Source organism: Balaenoptera physalus (genome assembly GCF_965194825.1).
Source record: "Balaenoptera physalus genome assembly, chromosome: 8".
NCBI classification, from domain to species: Eukaryota; Metazoa; Chordata; class Mammalia; order Artiodactyla; family Balaenopteridae; genus Balaenoptera; species Balaenoptera physalus.
The window spans coordinates 118,784,852-118,808,197 of NC_138887.1; the positions used below are offsets into that span (position 1 = coordinate 118,784,852).

At 57.0% G+C, this 23,346-nt stretch overlaps 1 protein-coding gene across 5 annotated transcripts in view; it reads right to left on the reverse strand.

The window, feature by feature from the left end:
• The window catches only part of SMARCD3 (SWI/SNF related BAF chromatin remodeling complex subunit D3), a 33,612-nt gene that overhangs the window by 5,597 nt on the left and 4,669 nt on the right, over positions 1 to 23,346 (reverse strand). For 2 of the 5 annotated variants that reach the window (XM_082473806.1, XM_082473803.1), the window contains exon 3: positions 678 to 889. In XM_082473806.1, the coding sequence (XP_082329932.1) occupies positions 678 to 889 (212 nt within the window). Of the gene's footprint in view, positions 1 to 677; positions 890 to 3,724; positions 4,048 to 23,346 lie in introns of those variants that run through there. The other 3 variants (XM_082473802.1, XM_082473804.1, XM_082473805.1) reach the window with 3 other exon arrangements.

A 23,346-nucleotide genomic window follows, 5' to 3' on the forward strand; every position in this document is an offset into this window, starting at 1 on the left:
AAAGGGAAGCATGTGTGTTTGGCTAAATAGTGAAACCCAGAGGGGTATCTCTCTTGCCAGGCACCAGCAGGGGCTTTTGGGGTGCCACCAGCTGGCTCAGACAAGTAAATAGGCTGGCCCTTGATGGTTTGGGGGCAGACCTGATCCAGAGGACAGATTATGGCAACTCTTCAACATTTGATTGATAAAGAATCACCCGAGAGCACGATGGGGCAGCGACTGCCCACCCACGGGGCAAATCCCCAGGCTCCACCCCCCTGGCCAGAGATTCTGATTAAGAAGAGCTGGAGTGGGGTTTTTAAACAGTCAAGCCGGCGGGTTCTGAGGAAGGCACACTGGATAACCACACTAAGAAACACAGTCTAAAGCTCTGCCCTCAGTCCTAGTGCCAGCCCCGCCTCCACTCCAAAGACTGAAGCATCACCCAGAACCTGGGGACTGGGGTGGAGAGAGGGACAGAGCAGGTGACAAGGAGAAGGGCGCGACGGCCGCAGCCTGTCTCTACGGTGGGCACACAAAGGAACCAGACCAGTGCCCCCTCAGCCCGCCTCCCGGGAGGGCATCCCACCCAGGACGCCTGTTCCCTGCTGATCGTTCTCCCGCTTCCAATCCCGCTCCTCGCCCACCCCGTCCCTGCGGGTCCTGCGTCCGCCCCCTCTGCTCTGGGCCCCTCTTACCTGCGGCTCCGCGCGGGGGCGGTGGGCACCGGCTGGCCCTGGCTCTGGGCCTGGCTCTGGCCGGGCGGGGGCGCTGCTCGCTTGCGGGCGGGCTCCATGCCCGCGGGGGCCAGGCCGGGTCGCACGGCGGGGCTGCCCATGTACGGGGAGCCCGGGGGGCCCATGGGCGCCCCCTGGTGGGGCATCCGGGCTCCAGACGGCATCCCGGGGCGCTGGGGAGGCGGGGGGTGAAGCAGACACAGGCGTCCGCCGGTCAGACCAGGGCCCCTGTTCCAGGCGCGGTGAGCTGCGTCTCTCCCACCCCGAGCCCCCGGCCCGTGACCCTGCTGCCGACGGCTCGAGCGAGGGGTGGGCGGGGGCGCCGGAACCGCGCGGCTTTGGCGGAGGGGGGCTTTGCGTCTCGCTGCAGGAAGCTAACTGAAGCCAGGCAACTGCACAGGGCACTGCCAGCCTCGGATTTGCGGAAGGTGCCGCGAAAATGAATATTAATAGCGCCTTTCAACCTTTTTAAAGGATGTTCACATCCACATGCTCCTCTGCAAGACAGTCTGAGCGGGTCCTTCTCTCCCCACTTGACAGATGAGGCAACCGCGGCTCAAGGAGAAGAGCAACCTAGCCAAGGTCATGCAGCTCCTCCCGGCGAAGGCAGCGCTGAGCGGCCGTCTCCTGAAGGGCTTTTTGCTCTCTGCTGCTTCGTTTAGTTTAGGGGCTGGGCTCCCTGCTCGGACTTCTGCTGCCCCTCTTCCTATTCCCTGCTTCCCAGTCCATTTCCTGGGCTGTCCTGCCTTGAACTCACCCTTCCCATTTCAACCCACTCTTCTCTCTGGGCCCCTGCCTTTGACCCCTCAGCCCTGATCCCCACCCCCTTCCTCTGATTCCAAGCCTCCCCAGGCAGGGGCTTTGCTGACGTAGCCCATCCCCATAATTTGCTCTCAAGGTGAAGGCTGGAGGCAACCTGAGGGACTGAGGTCAGACCTCACCAGGATTCTCCGATGGGGGGTGGGGGGAGGCTCAACTGGAGATGGGAGGTCCAGAGGGCTTGGGTAGGTCAAAAGCAGCAACATTTCCTCTTATATCCATCTCTCCCTGCCCGTCCACCCGAATCACCAGAGATGGTCCCATCCTCCAGACCGCCTCTATTCCCCACCCTACCCCAGTGAGGTCAGAAGTCTGGGTTCGCAGGGGGCCACGGAGAGGGAGATGAGGCAGGTGTATTCCTTTGCCGCTACCCCGGTGCTCAGAGGGGATGTAGATGACATCAAATGTATTGAGTGAAGTGGTCCACAGACTTTTAAAACCTCACTTGTCCAGATTCCAGAAGAGGGGTTGGGGAGGGTCTGAGGGGCTGTCAAGTGGAGGGTGGGTGGGATGGGGACTGGAGAGCAGGAAGGAGATTTAGGGAGTGATGGTTGCAGACCCTGTGCCCCTGATACCATTCGAGCACCACCCACTTCACCCCCAGGAGTGCAGCTGCTCCCAGGAACAGGGAGGAGCAGAGCCCTAACCCTGAGCTTGGTGAGTCCCTTCTAACGCCGACTCTCCCTCCGGTCCCTCCTGCCCTGCGCTATGTCTAACCCTAACCCCCAGCCAGCCAGCTGTCTCTGCCCATCGCCTCCGCAGTGAAACCTGCCTGTACATGTGTCTGCCTCCCCTGCCCCACCTGACCCTGTCACTCACACCTCCAGGGTGGCAGCCCAGAATGGAGCCCACGCCGGCCATTCCCCACCAGCACAGATGGGCCACTGGGAGTGGGGTAGTGGGGCTCCCAGCCACCCAAGAACTGAAGCTCTAAGTTGGCCAAGTAAAAAATCCACGAGTATAGTCCCTCTCCCTCCTAGATGGGCCTTTTAAAAGGGAATCCCCAGGCAGCAAGATTAGGACTGGTCACTAGGCTGACCGAGATGGAAGTTAGCCCAGAGAGCCCAGTGGCTGGAGGACAGCTGCCCCGGGGAAGCCCCTTTCCCCATCAGATGCTCTCCCACTTAACAAGGTCAGTGGTACTCACTGATCTGCTGAAGAGGCCCTGAGAGGGAGACTTCCAGAGCCCCCAGAGGGCTGTGCCAGCCACCAGGGATCGGCAACCCGCACGAAGGGCCAAAATTCTAGGGACTCTGGCCTCTTTTGCTGAGAACGTGCCTTCATTGGGCTCACAACCAAATGTGGCCATTGTAAAACTGACTGCCTCCTCTATATCGGGCTCCAGCACCAGCACCCATCCCAAGTCTTGGAGCCCCTGCCTCTCCTATTCCACAGCCCTTCCAACCTATTCCCATCCTCTCAGGTCCCCTGGGCTCCCTCAGGCTCCCGGTGGACCTTCCAAGCTTGCTTGTGGCAGGACGGTGCTGCCCTGCCCCTTTGGTCTCTAGGCCTCGCGTCCCTGACTCTAGCCCTTCCTTCACACCTTTGAGGCATTAGGGACATCAGCTTCTGGTGGCTGAGTCTGCGAGGGACCCTCAGACCCCTTAAGTTGGGGTCTGTCCCTAGAGAGGGCCCCTCTCTGGCCTTGATGGCAGAGGCCGTCAGCAAAGCCCCAGAGTCTTCCTGCCGGGATGCAGAGGTTGTTCAGCCCTAGGGCTTCCTGCTCACAGTGACTACAGGGTCACCTGCTCCTTGCTCCTGAGACACAGAGAAACACTGTCCCAACGGATTAACAGACAGCCCAGCCCAGCGATGCCATGTCCCCCACCCCCACCCCCAGGGCAGGGGTAACACCTGGGCCCACAAGGAAAAGAACGGAAGACAACACGTCGGGTACCTAGGGGAGCCCCTACTTGGGGGGTACAGTCCCGAAGTCCCACCCCCAGCCCCTGACAGGAACCCATGCAAACGCCTCCCTTCCCCGCCCGGGCACCCAACCCCGGCCAGCCGCCTGACGACGTGTTCGGGTGCCAGGGCGCCGGCACAGTCCTGGGGCTGGGCCGCGGGCCGTGGCGCTCCCGCTGGAGGGGTGGGAGAGCGGGAGCCCCCCTCCCGGCCCCTCCCGACCATCCCTCCATTCAGCCCGAGCCAGCTCGCTCTCCCTCCCCCGCTAACTTTCCCCCACTCACCACCCCATGGACCAGAAACTCAAAAAGTTTGCTTTTCGTGGCTTTGCGCGCCCCTCCGGCAACTTCGTCCGCGGCCATCGGGGTGGGCTCAGCGGCTCCTCTCACTCTCTCTCTCTCTCTTCCTCTTTCTTTCCCTTTTCTGCCTTTTTTTTTTTTCCTCCAACTCTCCCCTCTGAGTCCTGCTGGGCTCTCTCACACTTCTACTCGAGCGGAGTGGGGAGGGGGCCCCTTCAGGGCTGCCCTGACGGCCCACGGCCCACGCCGCCGCCGCCCGCCCGCCGCCGCCGCCGCCGCCGCTGCCGCCGCCGCCGCCGCCGCGGCTGCCGCATTCCTGCACTGATAAGACAGAAATAGTCCGGCGGCCCGGGGTCTGCCTGTTGACTCGGCGGGGACAGAAAAGCCTGCCTTTCCAACCCTCGCTGGCCAAACAGCGCAGATAAGCGGCGAGGCACGCCGGCCAGCCCGGCTCCCGGGCGCTGGGCAGCGGCACTGCAGCCCGAGGCCGCCCGAGGGCCGCGGGGAGGCGGCGCGGGGAGGGGACGCGAGGGGAGGTGGCGGGGGGCTCGCCGGCCCCCCGGCCTCTCGCCGCAAATAGTTTCTCGGTTAGGGAATTCGCCGGCAGGGCCAGGCAGGGAACAGTCAGTTCCAGCTTTGCCCCCAAGTGGCTCCTGCTGCATTTCTGAGGCCCTTTCCCCAGAGACCTGGCAGGCCAAGTAGGGAAACATTCGCTGGAAGGAATCCGGGGGGAGCCGGAGCCCGGAGGAGGCCTTTCTCCTGCACCGGGGCGGCAGGCGTGGGTGTGCCCCGGGAGGCGGGGTGCCCCTGCGTCCACAGATGTGTGCGCCCTTGTCTCACCCGCCGTGTGTGTCTGCACCCTCGTGTGGGCACGGCTCGGGGCTGTGGGTGTGGATGTTTATGTGCGTGCACACACAAATGCCTTCTCTGTGTGCCTCCCTCCACGAGAGCCTCCGGCGCGCGCGCGTGCGTGCGTGTGCGTTTGTGGCGGGACACGGTGTGTGTCTCCCAGCCCTGTGTGAGTCTATTTCGGGGTACATGAGCCTTTGTCTCTATGTGAGAGAGTGAGGGCAGTAGGGGAGGTATTTCGGAAACAGGGAGGTGGATGAGGCTCGTGAGAACAGGAAGAGAAGCCGTGGGGGCAGGCCAGGAGCCGGCGTGGACGGCTGGGGGGGGCGGGGAGAGGGAGGTGAGCAGGACCCGACGGTTCTGGAGTCGGGGGTGGGGTAGGGGACCCTGAGGAGCTGGGGCGCTGGGTATGGGAGGGCCAGCCTCAAGACCCCAGAGAAAGCAGGGGTAGCGGTGGGGCTACGAGGGAGCCCCAGAAGGGGTGGTGTGGAGGGGGCTGGCAGTCCCTGGGGCGAAGGAGGGACAGGATACAGGAGGGGCAAATCCTGAGATTCCCCAGGCCGGGAGCCCTGGCCCCGCCCATGCCCCCAAGGCCACACCCCTCTCTCCCCCTTCTGGAGGAAGAGCCCCAGGGCTTTGGGACAGAGTGGGTCAAGTTTATGGGCCTCCTGGGGTTGTACTATCAGTATCCAGGTGAGGATGGGGCAGTGCCTGGGGGAATTTGTTGGGAAGTTTATTTGAAGTTAGATACTGAAGACCCAGGATTACCCTGGGGTGGGGTGGGGTGGTCCTGACCCTCAACCCTTCAGAATGCCTTCAGAGGTCAGGACAAAGAACCAAGGGAGTGTTCTGGCTAGGGAGCCTTTTTTGCCTGCAGCCTGGTTTCCTTGGGCCCCCTCGTGCTTCTGGTTGTCACCGCCATTTAAGTGCCCACTGTCAATCCCCTGAAAGGCTAGAGAGGGCATGTGGTTCAGCATGCCTCGCCTCTACCACCAGCTTAGCAGGGGGCCTAGAGGTCCCCTTCCTACTACATCTTTCCCCAGGCTTACCCCCACCCCGACCCATACTCTCAGAGACTGGGCCCTGCTGGGGTGGGAATGGGTGGGTGTTTGCCATAGGCCATGAAGGTGGCTGCTGGTAACCTGGGGAGCTAACCTCTCCAGTCTCTCCGCTAACTTCCAAAACCCCTTGCTCATTCGCATTCCCAAGCCTCTGCTCCTGCTGTTCTTTTGCCTGTCCTAATCACATTCATTCTTTAAAGCCCGGCTTGGGCCCCACCTCCTCCAGGAAGCCTTCCCTGGTCCCACTCCTGTGCACAGATCTTTCTGTTCTCTGAATGCCCACTGCCATCTACCATGGCCATGAACTGGCACTTTACTGACTAATGTCTCACGTTCCCTGCGTTTCATGTGTGTTATGTTTGGCTTTCCAAATAGGCTGCAGCCCCCTGAAGTCTGAGGCTGGTCTTAAGTGCCACTCTCCCTCCGTGCCTGCACACAGGGACTGGACATGACCAGTGCCTGCTAACACTTGCAACCACCCAAAGCTCAGTGGCCCAGTGGACAGAGCTCATACTCTGCCACTTACCTGAAGCTGTGCCTCACCATGGGCACCCCGCCTCCCTGTGGGTGCTTCTAGCATGGACATGTGACACCTTGGAGGTTCTGGGGGACAGGGGCAGGGGCAGACACCTCTAGGGTTTATGTAAAGCTCCGAGGTCTCAACTCTTGGAGAGGCCTTTTGGGAAAAGAAGACAGCAGAGGAGGTGGATCGGCACAGTGGGAACACCAAGCATTTGTGAGGGGGCTGGTCTTGGTGCTGGAGGTTGCAGGAGGTGGTTAGGCCAACGGATCTGGTGCCACCGAGGTGAGTATCACTCAGGTCCATAGACAACAGCCTCCTGGGCCACCCCAGGATGAGGGCCTCGCCCTGCAGACCCGTCTCTGGGAGACATCCTTACGCATACACAGGCAACAGATATATAGGGCATACCTGCCCCCAGGCACACACACCAATGCAAACACCAGAGGAACAAGGAGACACATGGATTTGCACACACAGGCACAACGTGATCACCAATGCAGTCTGTTCACAAGGCCTCAGCCAGCAGACACGTGTGCATGCTGCTTTTACAGGGGCGACCCTAGGTGTGCGGACACCGGGGAGCCTTCAGACCACAAAGCAGAGGCGCCAGTGAGGGTGTCCCGGGCCAGGACTCCCACCTCACAAAGGCCAGGCTCCCCAACGGCTCAGCCCCAGAAGGGCGCTCAGCAGTGCCACGCCGCCCGCCGGCTCCTGCGTCCTGCCGGGTGGGAAGGAGGCCCGGGGGAAGCCCCGATTCCAACGGGCAGGGGCCCTTCCTGCCGGCTCAACCCGGCCCTTAGGCTCGGCCCACCGGCCCAGGCCGCGCTCCGGGCAGGCCGCGCGCGTGTCCGGGCAGAGGGCGGCCGCCCGGAGCCGGAGTCCCCCCTGCCGTCCCCCCATCTCTCCTTCCCTCGCCGAAGCACCACCAGCACCAAATGGCAAAGCGCCGCTCCCCGCGCAGGGAGAGATGCGCCGCGGCCGGCGGGACGGGCTCGGCGGCCCCCCCACGACGCCCGATCGGGCGGCGGCCGGGCGCTAGGGGGCTCGTCCGGGGCCGCGGCCGCCCTCCCTCGCCCTCACCCGCCCGGTAACCGGGCAGCGGCAGGAGCCGGGCCGGAGCCGGCCCGGGCATGCGCACTGCGGCCTCCCTCCCGGTGAAGGTCAGCCCAGGGCCTAGCTGCAGGACTCAAAGGCGGCGGGGCGGGGGGGGGGGGGGGGGGTTGGAGGCGGAGGAGGGAGGAGGGATGCAGCGGAGAGACTTAACTCCTTCCCCGCAGGAGGATGGCCACCAAGGCTGGGGCCGGAGCCCGGAGTCCCACCCTCCCGCCTTCTGCGGAGGTCCCGCGGCGGGCACACAGCTCAGGGGGAGGGGGGAGGAGGGAAGGAGGGGAAAGCGGGGCGGGGGGTTGGGGAGGGGGGAGAATGGAAAGAAGGAGGCTAGAAGAGGAGGGAAGCCGGGAAGGGGAGAGGGAGGAAGGCGAGGGAGGAACAAAGGAAACCAGACTGAAGGGAGAGACCTCTTTCCGCCGCCTATATCCCCAGCAATGAAGCTTTCCTTAGTGGCATGAAATTACCGTCACAGACTGGGGCGTGTGTGTGTGTGTGTGTGTGTGTGTGTGTGTGTGTGTGTGTGTGTGAAAGAGAGAGAGAGAGAGAATGAAGTGAGACCACCTGGAGCTTTCAGGCTGAGGACCCCTGATTTCTGTGTCTGGCCCATCCCTAAACCCAGCCAGCCCACACTTTCTCCTCTGGTCACTAAACCCCAGGGCATGCCAGGAGGCCTAGAGGCAGCTCTGATCCAGCCTAGCTGCCTGGTCCAAGTCCCAGGCCCCCAGAGAAGCCTGGCTAGACCTTAGGGCCAGGCCCAGCCCCCAGGGCTGGCTGAAGGGGAGTCTGCACTTCAGGCCCACCTCCAGCGAGGGGCTTCCTCCAGCCAGCAGACAGGACATCCGCAGACATGACCGCCGCGTTGTGGCACAGTCCTGCCCCTCCTCCTGGCTACCCCCACTGCTCTTCTCAGGCCAGAGCAGCGCTGGTCACCTCCCTCCTTGTGTGAGAATGTTTCTGTGCCCAGGACATCGTCTGCTACTATCAAGGGGGCTGTCTCTGTGTCACTTCATCTTTCTATGTCAGTTTTGCAAGCACAAACAAGAGAGACAAATATGATAGAAAGAAGCAAAAAAAAAAAAAAAAGAAAAAGTAGGATGCCAAAACCATCGTGTGACCTTGGACAAGTCACTGTACCTCCCTGTCCCTCAGGGAGTGAAGCACTGGGCCTCTTGGGCCCAGAGGGAAGGCCCATTTTGGATTCACAGCCAGTTTTCTCTCACTCCCCTCAGAGCCACCATTACTCAGGTGGTCCCATGTAGCAAAAAACGAGCCACACTGGCCTGGACCCCCTTCTGATGAGGATGGGGTCGGTCTGTGGGGTGGTGTTTATATGGGATACTGATGGGTGCTATAACTGCCCCAGCTGGCTGCCACAGCCTAGGGGGTGGAACACAGGGTGGGGCTCTGCCTGGAGGGGGGCGGCAGGCAGGTAGGTGTCCCACAGAACTATCCTTGCTCCCCACCCATCTTCCTCAGGACCAACACTGGCCTGTCTGGCTAGATTCGGGGCAAAAGCAAGAGGGATCTGAGGCCTCAGAATCCTCAGGACTCCAAGCAGAGGCGAGCCTCTTCCTCTCTTCTGGGAGCATAGGTGCCTGCCTCGCTCCACCGGCCTGGGGAGACCCACCCATCCCCATACACCCACTGTGGGGCTGCAGCCATCGCTCCTGCCCTGCTTGTGCCCCGGGGCTCCCAGACCCCAGCCATCCTCTTTCTTGGCAGACAGGAACCCCATCCCAGGGCTTCTGGTTCCTCTCCTCTTTCTCCCACAGCTCAGTGCTCCCTGCTGACCAGGATAACGTCCTGGTGGTCAGCATCTCAGTCTTCCCCCCAGGAAGCTTCTGAGGCCTCTGCTACTGCTCTGACCAGGTGGCCAGAGGGATTCCTGGGAACCAGTGCATTCTGAGGTCTGGGATGTCACCTGAGTGAAGAAAACTGAATACACAAAGAAGATTCATATATACACTACCAAATGTAAAATAGATAGCTAGTGGGAAGCAGCTGCATAGCACAGGGAGATCAGCTCCTGCTTTGTGTGAACACCTAGAGGGGTGGGTTAGGGAGGGTGGGAGGGAGACGCAAGAGGGAAGGGATGTGGGGATATATGTATACGTATAGCTGATTCACTTTGTTACACAGCAGAAACTAACACAACAATGTACAGCAATTATACTCCAATAAAGATGTTAAAAACAAAAAAGATTCATCTGTATTGCCTTAAAGATTTTCTGGGGGGAATTAAGCCAAGTGGAAGTGGGCAGTGGAACGTACAGATGAAACATCCACGGAAGCCACACGCGGGCCTGGTCTCCCCATGTCTTCAACTTCATTAGGAGGCAAGGACAAGCCCTGCTCACAGGGTCTGAAAGGGCACTTTCTACTCTGCCCCCTCCCCTCCTGACGCAACGCTGCCTCTCTGCCCTGGTGGCCCCTGGGGGCGCCCACCTTCCTGTCACCATGCCCTTGTTCCCACTGCATCAGGCGCCATGGAGAGCCCCAGACTCCCCTCAACTCCTGCACCCCCGGCTCCACAGGGCTCTGTGCGCCCCTCTTCCGCTGCCATCTCCCACCGAGCCCTTCCCTGTGCGGTCTGTCGGAAGGAGAATCTCCAATACACTTGCTACTTCTGTGAACATCCCTTTTGCCTTCTTGTGACGGAAGCTGGGCTCCCCGCTGAGTAACCCCCCCAAACCCTCCATGTGGGGGGCAGTGGTCTTCCCAGAGTCCCCACTGCCACTGGCCTCAAGGCGGGGTAGGGACCCTCCTTGCCCCTCACTGCTGCTTCCAGACCCCTGGCTTTGCATCTTACCCCCACGTACGGCGCCTTCTTTTCTGGAGCCTTCTAGCTCCTGGCTCACAGTCACTCCTCTGTCACCCTTGACCTCTTCCTGCTGCTCTCCTGGACCCTCATGGACAGCCCTTCCCATACCCCAGGGCTCTGGGTTCCTTGGCCGCCTCTCCTCCAGCGACCCTCCACCCTCCCTCAGTCACTCACGCCAGCGTCACCTCTTGGACCCTGCCATTCCAGCACCTGCAGCGCCCCCCCCATCTCAGTCCTAAGCTCCCCACTCTCGGACCACCATCTCCTTTTTGTCCAGCCCCCTGACCCCCAAAGCCTGTGACGCCACTGGAACCGCTGGTCTGTTTCTTTGACCTGCACCCCTTATCACAACAACTCCGCCCTGACATATATATACTCTTTTTCATTTTTAGTTATGGTAAAACATACATAACGTAAAATTTACCATTTTAACCTTCTTTGCATATACTCTTGACTCTCTTAAGAGTTTCAACTCGGCTTCACCAACTCCTACCCTGCACCCCAGGACCTGAACATGGCTGGAGAGACACACCACCGCCCTAACCTGGTCTCACTGTCATTTCCAGAGCTTGGACTTCAAACAGGCCTCATCCTGCCCTGCCATCCCCCTCTTTCCCTAGACCATTCAGGTCCTTTCCCGCTCCCACTCCCCTATGTGAGTTTTCCACATCTTCTCCCTCCTCCAACCTCCAACTCCTCCTCCCCGCCTCCTCACTCCCAGCTAATGCCCTTGCTTCCCACTTCCCTGAGAAAACAGAAGCTTCTGAAGAACTTCCAGAGGTTCCCACCACCTCCTCCCACCTCCTGGCAACTCTCTTGCCTGGTCCCTACAGCTGAGTTATCTGTGCTCCGATCTAAAGCCTGCCATCCCCTTGCATATGAGCTCCTGTCCCCTCCAGCACACTCGAGGGCATCGCTCCAGCAATTCTCCCCCGCACCATCACATCATCAGCTTAGCTCTCTCTATTGCATTGCTCCCATCAGCATGCTAAAGCACTGTCACCTTCCCTGAGAAACACATAACCTGCTTATCCCATTGGTTACTGCCCAGTTGCAATAAAATGTCTCAAAAGAGTTGTCTACGTTTGCTGTCTCGGTTCTCCTCGAATTCCAGTCCCTCCAGGCGCACATCTCACGGCTCCACTGAAAACACTCCCGTCCGGCCGCCGCCGATGACCCCACGTCGCCAAGTGCAACCGTCAGTCCTCGGGCATCACCTTGCTTCTCCAGCCTCAGCATCCCACACAGTTGATCACTCTCTCCTCTTTTAAATACTCTCTTCCCTTCGCTCATGAGACACTGCCCTCTCCTGGCTTTCCTCCCGCCTCCCTGGCTGTTCCTTCTCCGTCTCCTTGGCTGTCCGGCCCTCTTTCCCTCTCAGGGTCGGGTGCCCCAGGGCCAGTCCTTGGTCCTCTTCACTGTTCTACAATCATTCTTTGGAGATTTCATCCATCCCCCAATCTCAGAGTTTTAAATGCTTTCTATATGTTGACAACTCCCATTTTCCTCCAGCCCATTTTCTCTCCCAATCCTTGGACTCATGTATCCAGTTGTCTGCTCACATACTGTCGATTCCACCTGGACCTTGAATAGATACGCCCACGATGAAACTCCTGCTCTCCCACCTCAAACTTGCCTCACTACCCACAGACCTCACTCTCCTTCCAGCTGCTCAGGTCCGTGACCTTGGCACCATCCTGGAATCCTGCCTTTTTCTCACATCCCACATCCAATCAGAAAGCAAGTCCTGTTGGCTCTGGATCCAGAATCCAACCCCTTCTCACTTCTCCACTGCTACCACCCTGGTCCAATCCATCAATAATGAACAGCTTGCTTCCAACCTGGCCCCCAACCCTCTATTCTCAACACGCAACCAGAACGGTCCTTTAGGAAGGGGAGTCAGATGGCGCCACTTCTGCACGAAACCCTCCCAAGGCCCCCCCCCCCCCATCTCATTGCCAGTGAGATTCAGGTCATGCAGGTCCCCGGACCCAGTCCCATGCCACTCTCTGCTCCCTCTGTGTCCTCACCTAATGCATCACCGTCACTCTTCTCTGCTCCAGCCTCTGGCCTCCTCGTGGCTCTTCAGAAACTCCAGGCACTCGGCAGCCTTTAGGGCTTGGAGCCTGCTGTTCCCTCTGCCAGGAATGCTCTTCCTCCAGCTAACACTGTCGCCTCCCTGAAGTCTTGGTTCCAATGTCCCCTTCTCAGTGGGGCACTCTCTGTCCACCCTATTAGAAGTCACCGCCTGCCCCTCCCCTGCCAGCTCTTTATCGCTTTCATTCTGCTGGGTTTCCTCCCCATCCTGCACACCTTCCTCCATCCTTTATAACCTACTTACTTATTACGTTGAGCGTTTCACTTCTCTCTCCCCCGTTAGAATGTAAGCACCCCAAAGGCAGGGATCTTTATGCCTCGTTCATGGATAAATCCCAAGGAGAGACCCCAATATCTCAAAGGTGTGGGTAAAGAGAACCCACTCCAAGTCTACTTGGGATTGCCAGCGTGCTTCCAGACGCTGGGTGATGTTACAATCCGGGCTCGTGTTTCGTAGGATTAATAATACCATTTCAGATGTGGGAGTCTGCTGTTGCACAAGCACTTTCACACACATCAACCTGTCTAACTGACAGAGACCCTACCGGGTGGGGGCTGTAAGGAGCTGTGTGACCTGCCAGAAGTCACTGTGCTGTTACAGGCTGGGGCTGGGGCTGCAGAACGGGTCTCCCAACCTCAAGGTCCCTGGCTTCTCTCCTTCATCTCAACCTGCCTCTCCGATGTCCCCTCACGGAGTGCCTGCCTGCTGGGGATAGACACACACACACACACACACACACACGCACGTGTGCCCCTCCACCTTCCCCAAACACCTGCTTTTTAAAGAAGGAAATCAAGATCCCCAGAGGCCTGTGCATTTAAGCTGAATTACCCTCAATTATCTTTTAAAATACACTCCCAAAAATCTCAAGCAGATTGTTTCAAACACTGGGAATACAAATTCTAGAAAATTTGCCATCGAGGTGTCTAAAATAAATGTCAATGCGTTGGAGGAAGTTGCATTATTTCCTATGTAAGAATTACCTTTTAGCCAAACAAATGAAACCCAGTTAAACTCTGAACAAGCCCCTGGCTCCTCGCTCCTGTGGGCGGATCAGCGGGCCGTCCACGGGCTTCTCCTGGCTGGACAGATGGACACACACGTGTGTGTCCGTGGAACTCCTGGGTAGGATCCACGCACACGGACTGCCACGTTGGCACGCCGCCCTGTCCTCCAGGAGCCACCCCAGGTACTTCCTTTGGGAACACATGGTTACCTGCCCACAGGCCACGGGCAGCCCCAGTGCCACCTCGTCCTGCCTTCCTGGCACCATGCGATGGCCATAGGTCTGGAGAACTCAGAGGGCCCGCCCTGGCCTAAGAAGGGTAGGAGAAATGATCCAAGCAAAAGGCAAAAGTCTCCATCTATGCGCAGAGGGCCCCAGGCTTCTTGGGGAACCAGGCAAAAGTATGCGGGATTGAGAGGAGATGGTCTGTGAGGGCTGCCTGTGATCAAGGATTTCATGGTCAAAGCCCGGCTCGGCCCCTCCCATGTCCCCACACAGCATACCCTGGAAGTCTCTGGGGCTCAAACAGCTGTGGTGACAACCAAGAGGCCTCATGAAGACTCACCATGGAGCAGGAGGGGGAAGGAGATGGAGTGGGGTGGTCTCAGGGCCTGGACCTGCTTGGTGCACCACTCCTGGTTTCTGCAAACCTTTGTAACAAGGCCAGCGGGTGTCCCTCACCCCGACCTGTATAATGAATCCCCTCCAGGTAGCCCGTCCGCCTGCCCTGACCCCGGGCTCTTGCTCCCAGATCTGGGCACTTGCCTTGGCCATTGCAAGCCAGTCTGTCCTGGGCCAGGGCTGTGACAACGGGGCCTTACTGCCCTGCCCATTGCTCCAGTTCTTCTGGGGTCCTGTCCTCCCCCAGGCCCTGAATCCACTGCCCTCCCTGGGTGGGGTCTCTGTAGGCTCCATGGTGTGATGGCTCTGAGCTTGGACTCAAGAACAGGGCTTCTCAACCCCAGCACTGTTGACATTTTGGGGCTGGATAATTTTTTTTTTTTGGCTGCGCCGCGCGGCACATGGGCTCTTAGTTCCCCGACCAGGGATCGACCCCAAGTCCCTGGCATTGGAAGCACGGAGTCTTAGCCACTGGACCACCAGGGAAGTCCCGTGGATAATTCTTTATTGTGGGAGCCATCTCATGTATCGAATGATGCTAGGAATATCTCTAGCCTCTATCCAGTAAATTCTATCAGCACGTTCCTCTCCCCATCTCTTGGCATTGTCCTTTGTCCCTGGAGGGTGAAATTGCCCAGGGTTGAGAACCACTGCTCTAGAGTCAGACAGTCTTGGGATGTCATGCCTGGTGCAGCCTCTGAGTGATCATGACCTTGAACAAGTCACTGTCAGCCTCATTTTCCCTGTCTGCAAGACACAGAGCCCTTCACCTGACTCACAGGTGGATGTGAGGATTAAAGTGAGGTCGTATAAGGACTTCCCTGGCGGTCCAGTGGTTAAGACTCCGCGCTTCCACTGCAGAGGGCATGGGTTCGATCCCTGGTGGGGGAACTGAGATCCTGCATGCCACAAGGCGCGGCCAAAAAATGAAAAGAAGTCGTGTATGTGCAGACTTCAGCACAGCGTCTGGCACACAGTAAACACTTAACGAATCGTCTGCTATTACTAGCTTCCGGTGCTAAGCCTGCCAGACCCGGGGGGTCTCGGCCACCGCTGCCCTGCCTTACCTCTGCGTCCTGGTGGTCCTGCTGCCCACCAACCCCCAGCTAGGGGACTAGTGAATACAGGAGCCCTCAGAGCCCTTCACCTGCGGGCTGTCCCAAATGCCAGGGAGGGTACCCGTGAGGGGTTGGCCAGGTGATTATTCATACTGGCCAATCATGGACGCTCAGGGAGCCAAAGGGGAGCCTGGGTTCTACCCAAACCACTGGAAGCTTCCTTGAGCAGAGAACGGCCATTAGTATCCAGCGTGGGTCTTACATGAGAAGCCCGTGTAGAAACTTGGTTAGGGGAGGGGCTGCAGGAAAGGAGGGGAGGGGGGACATCGAGAAGCCACCACGAGTAGTGAGTCAACTGGAGGGAAATCCAGGAAGAATTCATAAGGCCGCTCGCTGGGCCCAGGGAAGCCGAGGTTTGGGAGCTGCCGATGGAGGCATCTGAAGGAAGAGCAGGGCCTCCTCCCCGCCCCCGTCCCCTACTGCGTGGCCGTCTTGTACGAAGTGCCGCTGCTTCACACGGTGGACACAGTCACAGCCCTCGGTGGACACAGTCACAGCCCTTGGGACTCAGGGGCTCAGGGCGTGGAGAGGGTGGGAGACTGAGCAGCTCACGTCAGCTCCTGCCCCGGGATGGCCACAGCTGCGGCCCGAGGACGGAAAAGTGGAGGGCCAGTGTGCCCCCCGCCAGAGCTCCGGGCTTCGTTATGGGAAAGCGAGGCCAACGCCCCCGACGGCTACCTCCTCCGAAGAGCCGTGGGTTGGTGGGGGGGCCATGGCGGCGGTGGAGCAGCCAGCAGCTGCAGCCGTGCCCCAGGGTGACGGTGAGATCGGTGAGTTTCCGGGAGCTGCGCCCAAACCCTGGCGGAGGCGGCGGGCCGCCGGGGCTGAGCAGCAGCGGCAGAGCTGCCCGTGGTCGGCTGTGGGCCGGCCGCCGAGCCAGGGTGCACTGCCTGCCCGCGTGTCTGTGGGAACAGAGGTGCTGGAGGCCTCCCTCCGCCTCCACGCGTTCCCACGTGCGGAAAGCTAGAGCCAGGTGTGGAGCCGGTGTCCCGGCAGCCAAGGGGCCCAAGGGAGTCCGCGGTGGCAGCAAGTCAAATTGTCCCTGTGGGCCCTGGCTCTTCCTGTGGTGGGCGTGACCCGGGGTCACCTCCTGGAGGTTCCGGCCACCTAGAGCGCAGTCTTCTCCCTCATAAGACGTGACTCCAAATTCTGAAGGCAGCTCTCAAAGTCCCTCTGTCATGGGAAAACGGCGTGTCCCCTCCAGCCTCCATCATCCCCAATTCATTTGTTGGAGTCCCAACCCCCAGTACTTCAGAATGCGATCTTATTCGGAGAGTCTTTAAGGAGGTAATCAAGTTAAAATGAGGTGGGGGGCTTCCCTGGTGGCGCAGTGGTTGAGAGTCTGCCTGCCGGTGCAGGGGACACGGGTTCGAGCCCTGGTCTGGGAGGATCCCACATGCCGCGGAGCGGCTGGGCCCGTGAGCCACAATTGCTGAGCCTGCGCGTCTGGAGCCTGTGCTCGGCAACAACAGAGGCCGCGACAGTGAGAGGCCCGCGCACCGCGATGAAGAGTGGCGCCTGCTTGCCGCAACTAGAGAAAGCCCTCGCACAGAAACGAAGACCCAACGCAGCCATAAATAAAAAAAAAAAAAAAAAAAAAAAAAATCCCAACACTCAGTGCTGTTAGCTGCTGGGAACCTGACTGATACATGAGCATTTTCCTTCCCACTTCACTTATTTAAAAAAAAAAAAAAAAAAAATGAGGTGGGTCCCTAGGGTGACCCCAATCCAATATGACTGGTGTCATAAAACTGGGGAAGTTAGGACAGAGACAGACACACACGAAGGGAAGACAATGTGAGGAGGCACAGGCAGAAGACGGCCGTCTACAAGCCACGGAGGGAGGCCTGGAGCACAGCCTTCCCGCACAGCCCTCAGAGGGAGCCAACCCTGCCCACACCTTGATCTCCGGCTTCAGCCTCTGGAATTGTGAGAAAATACATTTCCACTGTTAAAGCCTCCCAGTCTGGCACTTGGTTACAGCAGGTCTAGAAAAGTAATCCTCCCCCAGCACTGCTCCTCACTATTCCTTGCTGGTCCATACCCCACCCGGCCCCTCCCTTCACATCCTCTGGTTTGCCTGAAGCCACAGAACGCAGGGCACTCAGAACAATGGACTTATATAAACAAGGTCCTACTGTATAGCACAGGGAACTATATTCAATATCCTGTGATAAGTCATAATGGAAAAGAGTATGAAAAAGATGGAAATTCCCTGGCGGTCCAGTGGTTAGGACTCCGCACTTTCACTGCTGAGGGCCTGGGTTCAATCCCACAAACTGTGTGGTGTGGCAAAAAAAAAACCAAAAAACAAAAAACCATATATATATATATATATGTGAAAAAGAATGTGTATATATATGTAACTGAATCACTTTGCTGGACAGCAGAAATTAACACAACATTGTAAATCAACTATACGCCAATAAAACAAACAAAAAAACAATGCTCATGAGCACAACACAGGGCAGAATCTGGGGCCAGAAGACCTGAGTTTGAGTCTTTATTCCACCACCTACTGACAGGAAGACAAAAGTGCCAACCTCTCTGAGCCTCAGTCTCTTCATCTCTAAAATGGGTATAGCATCATCACACCTCTCTCACTGCGTTATTGTGAGTAGCAAAATAGAAATGAGAAGGCATATGTGAAAATAGTCTTTAAGTCACAGAGGACTGAATGAAGTCCTCACTGTTACTAATGTATTACCCTTTGGTAAGCACCCATCCCACTTTGGACTCGTACTGAACTTCCTGTCAATTAAAAACTTGATTCTCTTTCTACTTTGTGCCAAAACATGTCTCTCCATCCCATACTTGTAAAGTTGCCTTTTTGGACTCAAGAATATTCCTCTTGGGGCTTCCCTGGTGGCACAGTGGTTGAGAATCTGCCTGCCAATGCAGGGGACACGGGTTCGAGCCCTGGTCTGGGAAGATCCCACATGCCGCGGAGCAACTGGGCCCATGGGCCACAACTACTGAGCCTGCGCGTCTGGAGCCTGTGCTCCACAACGAGAGAGGCCGCGATAGTGAGAGGCCCGCGCACCGCGATGAAGAGCGGCCCCCACTTGCCGCAACTAGAGAAAGCCCTCGCACAGAAACGAAGACCCAACACAGCCAAAAATAAATAAATAAATAAATAAATAAATTTTTAAAAAAAATTTAAGAATATTCCTCTTGTAAGAATTAACCCATTATTCCAGCTTGAGAGCTTTTGGATCTCAATTCCCTTATCCAATATATTTACCATCCTTTCCAGCTGTGCATCATTCATAAATCCAGTGAGCGTGACCTTCTCTCTTCATCCAAGTCTTTACTGAACGTACTGAAAAAGGCAACAGGACAGAGCCCTCTCTCCAAATGATCTACACCCTTTGGAATTAGTCTTCAATTGGCAGCAATTTTACACAATCACAGTAATATCCAGTGATGTGCTGCAGAGTCATGGTGGTAGTTTAAAATCAGCTACGGTAGGAGTATTTATACCACAGACATTAGCAAATGATGCAAATCATATTTCATCTGCCCCTTCCCACCCTGTCAAGAGCCAGTTGTTAAGTATTTACCAGCACACCACTGCATTCAGGCCACTTGTATGTGTCATACTCAAGACGCTGGGAGAGAGTTTGTCAAACGCCTCCAGATTAACACATATATCTTTATGGAGCTTAAGAGCCTACAAAACAGTTCAATATTCATGATTTAACTTGGTTCTTTCAACATCCCAGGAAGTGAAAGGGCTGGATATTATTAGTATACCCATTTTAAAGATGAGGAACACAAGGTTAATGACTGACTCAGGGCCAGACAGCCAGCTAGTGTCAAAGGGGCTCAAACTCCCATGTTCTGATCTCAAGGCCAGCGTTCTTTTCTGCTCACCCTCTGACTGCTCTCACGCTGGTTGTCAAAAGTACCCTGAATTCCCTCAGCAGCCACTGCTCTGGGTTCACAACACGGGCAAGTTGAGAGGGAGAATCTCCAAAAGCCTTGGCCCTTCTCATGAGCAGCACATCCCTGAGGACTGATGAGTGACGCTTCTCTACTTCGGAGAGGGTCCTCAAGTGTTTGACAAGACTCTGCATTTCGATTATAATTCATTGACGGCAGGAGGCCACCCAAAGTGACAGCAACTCCTCATGCAGTGTGTCTCAACTGGGGCCCACTGAGAAACACTGATTCAGGGTTCAGGGCCTGAAGGCTAGAAGAGATGACAGGTGACAGGTCACGGGGTAAGGAAAGCTCACAGTGGACGCTGCAAACTGGGAAAGCCGGACAGGTTTCGCTTAGCCCACAGTGCGTCTTAAACACTTTAAAAAATCTTAAAAATGGAAAGATTTCATATAAAAAGCCAGATTCCCAGAATCTCTTAAAACGCTGGAAATCTGGCAACACAGATGGAGTTGAGGTGCTGTCTGTTTCTGAAGGGGTGCGAGCTCTGCAATCCACCGCGCCCCCATTCCCTGTTTTAGGGGTTGAATCTCTCATTCCCCTAGGGACCCAGCAATTAATGGGAAGAAATGGTGTGGGCCTCGTGCACAATGACAACCAGCCTTTGACCTGGGCCTCAGAGCTGGGGTGAACAGGGGATGCTGGCCCGTACAGAGGCCTGGCTGCTTTGCCCTTTGAGGGCCGAGGTTTGGGTCATGGCACCTCAGAAGATGCGGTGGACAGACCACAGCTGCGACTCTTCCCCGACCACTGGGAAGCTTCTTAACCTCTCTGCACCTTAGTGTCTCATCTTAAAAGTGGTGACAATAATAACATTTACCTCACAGTGTTGCGGTGAGGACAAATCAGTCAAAGCATGTAAAAGTCTTAAAACCGCAATAAGCCCTCGGTCAACACGGGCTGCTACTATTCTGACCCCAGCCTGCTTCCCTTCCCTTCCCCTTCCTGAAGTCGCTGCTGTGGAGTCCTGGGTGCTGCGGAGGAAGTGAGGGCTGCTGGGGGGCAGTCTTGACAGATGCGGTGTCGACCACCCAGCGGGCATATTTTCGACAGGGTTTCTAAGACTGGATTTTCTCCTGAAGGCAGAGGTCTGGGTAAAATGGGGGAAGGGGTGGTAAAGTCGGGGCTCAGAGCGGAAACTGAGGCAAGAAAAAGCAAAAGCACGATGATGCTTCCCGCTGGTGGCGGAGGGGTGGAGTGGGATTTACAGACAGAGCTGGAGCTCAGCTTCCCCTCCCTCTACGCAGGCCCCGCCCCCACCAGCAGGACCCTCCCCCACTCCTGCAGCACCTCCCCCAAGCCCACCCACCTGGGCCCCTGCTGTTGATTCAGCTGCTGGGACTGCAAGGAATCTGTTCACTGCCCTGGAGAGACCGAGGACCACAGGGCTCTGTCCTGGGCTCTACTGGCTCACTTTTTTTTTTTTTTTCTCTCCAACTAAAAACGTCATTAAAGGCCAAGAAGGCAGGCCTCGCAAACACACCGATTGCATCAGGCTGGATAGCGAGCTGCTGTCTGGAAAGATGGCGAACGCTCACAGGGTAACTCTGCATCTGAGCTCTCAGAACCGGGATCAGAGACAACCTTCTCGCTGGTGGGCGGAAAGCCCGGGGCTTCTCGCTGACTCTAGCCTTTACGAGGCAACGGTGTCAGTGAGGACAGCGGGCTGGGCTGGAAACCAGGGAGACACCGGTCGGTCACCAGAGCCAGTGCTCTGGGGTCTACAGCTGACACCTGGAGCCGGGACAGCGCCCAGCGTCGCATTTTAACCCAGCGGTGATGAGGGGCGCTCGGCGCATCCATGGCGTCCGGGCCTTGTGCAGAGTGCTTGGTACTCAGCTTCCCCTGGAGTCTTTATAGGCAGGGGATTAAGTCCTGTCCTACAAGGAGACATTGAGACCCAGGGAGCTAAGTGTCTGCCCAACTCTCCCTAGCAGGTAAAGGGCACAGCTCAGCCTCTAAGGAGGCCTGGGGGCTCTGAAGCCTGTCTAGACAGCCCCGCCCCCGTCCAGCTCTCCCAGTGGGCGCCAAGGTCTGAGCAGCCGGCACAGGCCCCCAGGTAAGGCACATCTGAAGACGCCAGAGCGGGATGTTCCCGAGAGCAGACGCAGGGCGTGTGGGAGACCTGCCTCCAAACGTCCGGAGGCGGGCAAATGTTGCGGAAGCAGAAAGGGGTTCATTCTCTGTAACTCCAAGGATGTCCGCAGGCGGGCAAATGTCGCGGAAGCAGAAAGGGGTTCATTCTCTGTAACTCCAAGGGCAAGACCTAGGTCACAGGAAGGAAGAACCTCCCTCACCACAAGAACAACTGAAGAGGGGATGGGCTTCCCTGATCATGGTGAACAGGTCCTATCGGAGAGGGACTGCCGGGGCGTGGGCCAAGAGCACCTGCACAGAGCAGCTCAGGTGTCAGCAGGTCAAGGCGAGCACGCAAGAATGGCCCACCCTTGGGTCGTCTGGGAGTAGAGAGGGCGGGGCCATCGGTACAGAGGGATCTCAGGCTCCCTTTAGCATCAGCTGTCAGGGCCACCTCCTCTCCCCCACTGCCTCATTCATCCGCTCATTCATTCAAGAAACAGGGAGTTCCCTGGCGGTCCAGTGCTGAGGACTCCGCGCTTTCACTGCCGTGGCCCGGGTTCAACCCCTGGTTGAACCAAGGTTCCCCAAGCCGCACGGCCAAAAAAATACATATATATATTTTTCAGCACTGTGTTGAACAAGACAAATGCAGTCTGTGCCTTTAAGGAGCACGTCCATGAAATATTGAAATTTTTGGTACATGCTACAAGACAAAAGAAGGTGGAACTTTACACCTTGGAGTGGGAGAAAGTGTCCCTGGAAGAAGTGGTATTTAAGTCAAGACTTGAATGATGCACGTACTTAGGCAGGTGAAGGGAGCTGGAAGGGTGTTGCAGGCAAAGGGAACAGCATATATGAAGCCCTCAAGGAAACGGAAGACGCAACGGATCAGGCCTGTGTTACAAGAAGCCCATTTGGCTAGTCTGATGGGTTGGGGCTGGGGGGAGGGGGCCAGACCCTGTGCGGGGCACCAGTTGTCATCCAGGCGGAAGACAAGAGCAGCATGCACTAGCGTGGTGACGTGGGGAATAAGAAGTGGATGGAAGTGAGATGTGTCTAGGAAATAAAATCAAATAAAACGATTGTCCCGATGGAGAGAGGAGGAAGGGGTAGGGTCAAAGGTCACTCCCAAGTCGGAACTTGAGCTTTGATGTCACTGTCCAGCAACGTGGATGGCCCCACCCCCACTGCAAAGGGGACCCTGCTCTCCTGTCATCATGTGTTCACAAGGAGGCTTCTAATCTATTCTTCAGGAGTCAAGACTCTGGAATAATCCTCTGCCACCTCGCCCCACCTCTCTTCCCTTTGGGAGGGGCTGTCTAATGAGGTGGTGAGGGTCTGACACCTTCTGGACAAGTTCCTCTCCTGGGTCAGGCGGGAGGTGAAGTCATGGCTGTCCCCCGTGGCCTGCCTTCCCCTTTAGGGGGGGTCTGCTGACAGGAGGCTGCCTATCTCCTCCTGTTAACCTGTGCCAGGTAAGCAAACCCAAGGTTAGGGGGTCAGGTTCACCTTCTACATCTGGGCTTCAGGTTCAGGCTTCTTTCTTCAGTCCAGCTTTCCCTGCCATAAAGTTGATAAATGCCTGCCATCTGTGTCTCGTTCTCAGTGGGTTCAGGACCTGGGGGTAAGGGGTGTGACTGGTCCCTCCCTGTACCCAAGCTCACCTGTTGGGCACACGTGCTGATCAAGGTCTTTATTTTCCTATGAGGAGAGTCCCCTTAGCCCGAGAATGTATTGATAACTCTGTACTTGATTCCCAATTTTAAATAAACTTGCCTGCTGCCTGATATTCATTGGAAACTTTGTTGTAAATATTAACAGGCAATGCATTCTTCTAGCTGTTCTAAATTTTATCTTTGGATCGAGCACGGTCAGCAGTATTTGCACAGCCGTGTGATGTTCTGTCAGCCCTGGGCTTAGCCCGAGGAAACTGCTGTGGAATTGTTGAGGATATTGCTTAACTTGTCACACAGAATCCCCCGCATGTCATCACACAGGAGACACTTCTTGGGGTCTCAGGGCCAGAAATCACAGTCTTTTGGGGCAAATGGTTTGACTTTTGTCCTACAGGCAGTGTAACCCCTCATGTGTCCCCGCTGTGAGAGGGGGCTCCAGGCCTCATGGTTTGCATGTTGTCCGCTAACCTCCTCCTTGGCTACAACATCCTTTCCCTACCCTGCGTTCCTCCGTCCTGACTTCCTCACTATGTGTGTCTTTGCAAACTACCTCAAGATCCTTTGGAATGAGGCGAGTACATCTTCCTGCATCTTTTCTCCCCCGCCCCCCTCACAGCATACTGTTCCTCACTCCAAGCCCCAGAATGTTCTTCAGTCTGGAAAGAAGGTTGACATGGGAGATGATCCAAGTTTGTAAATT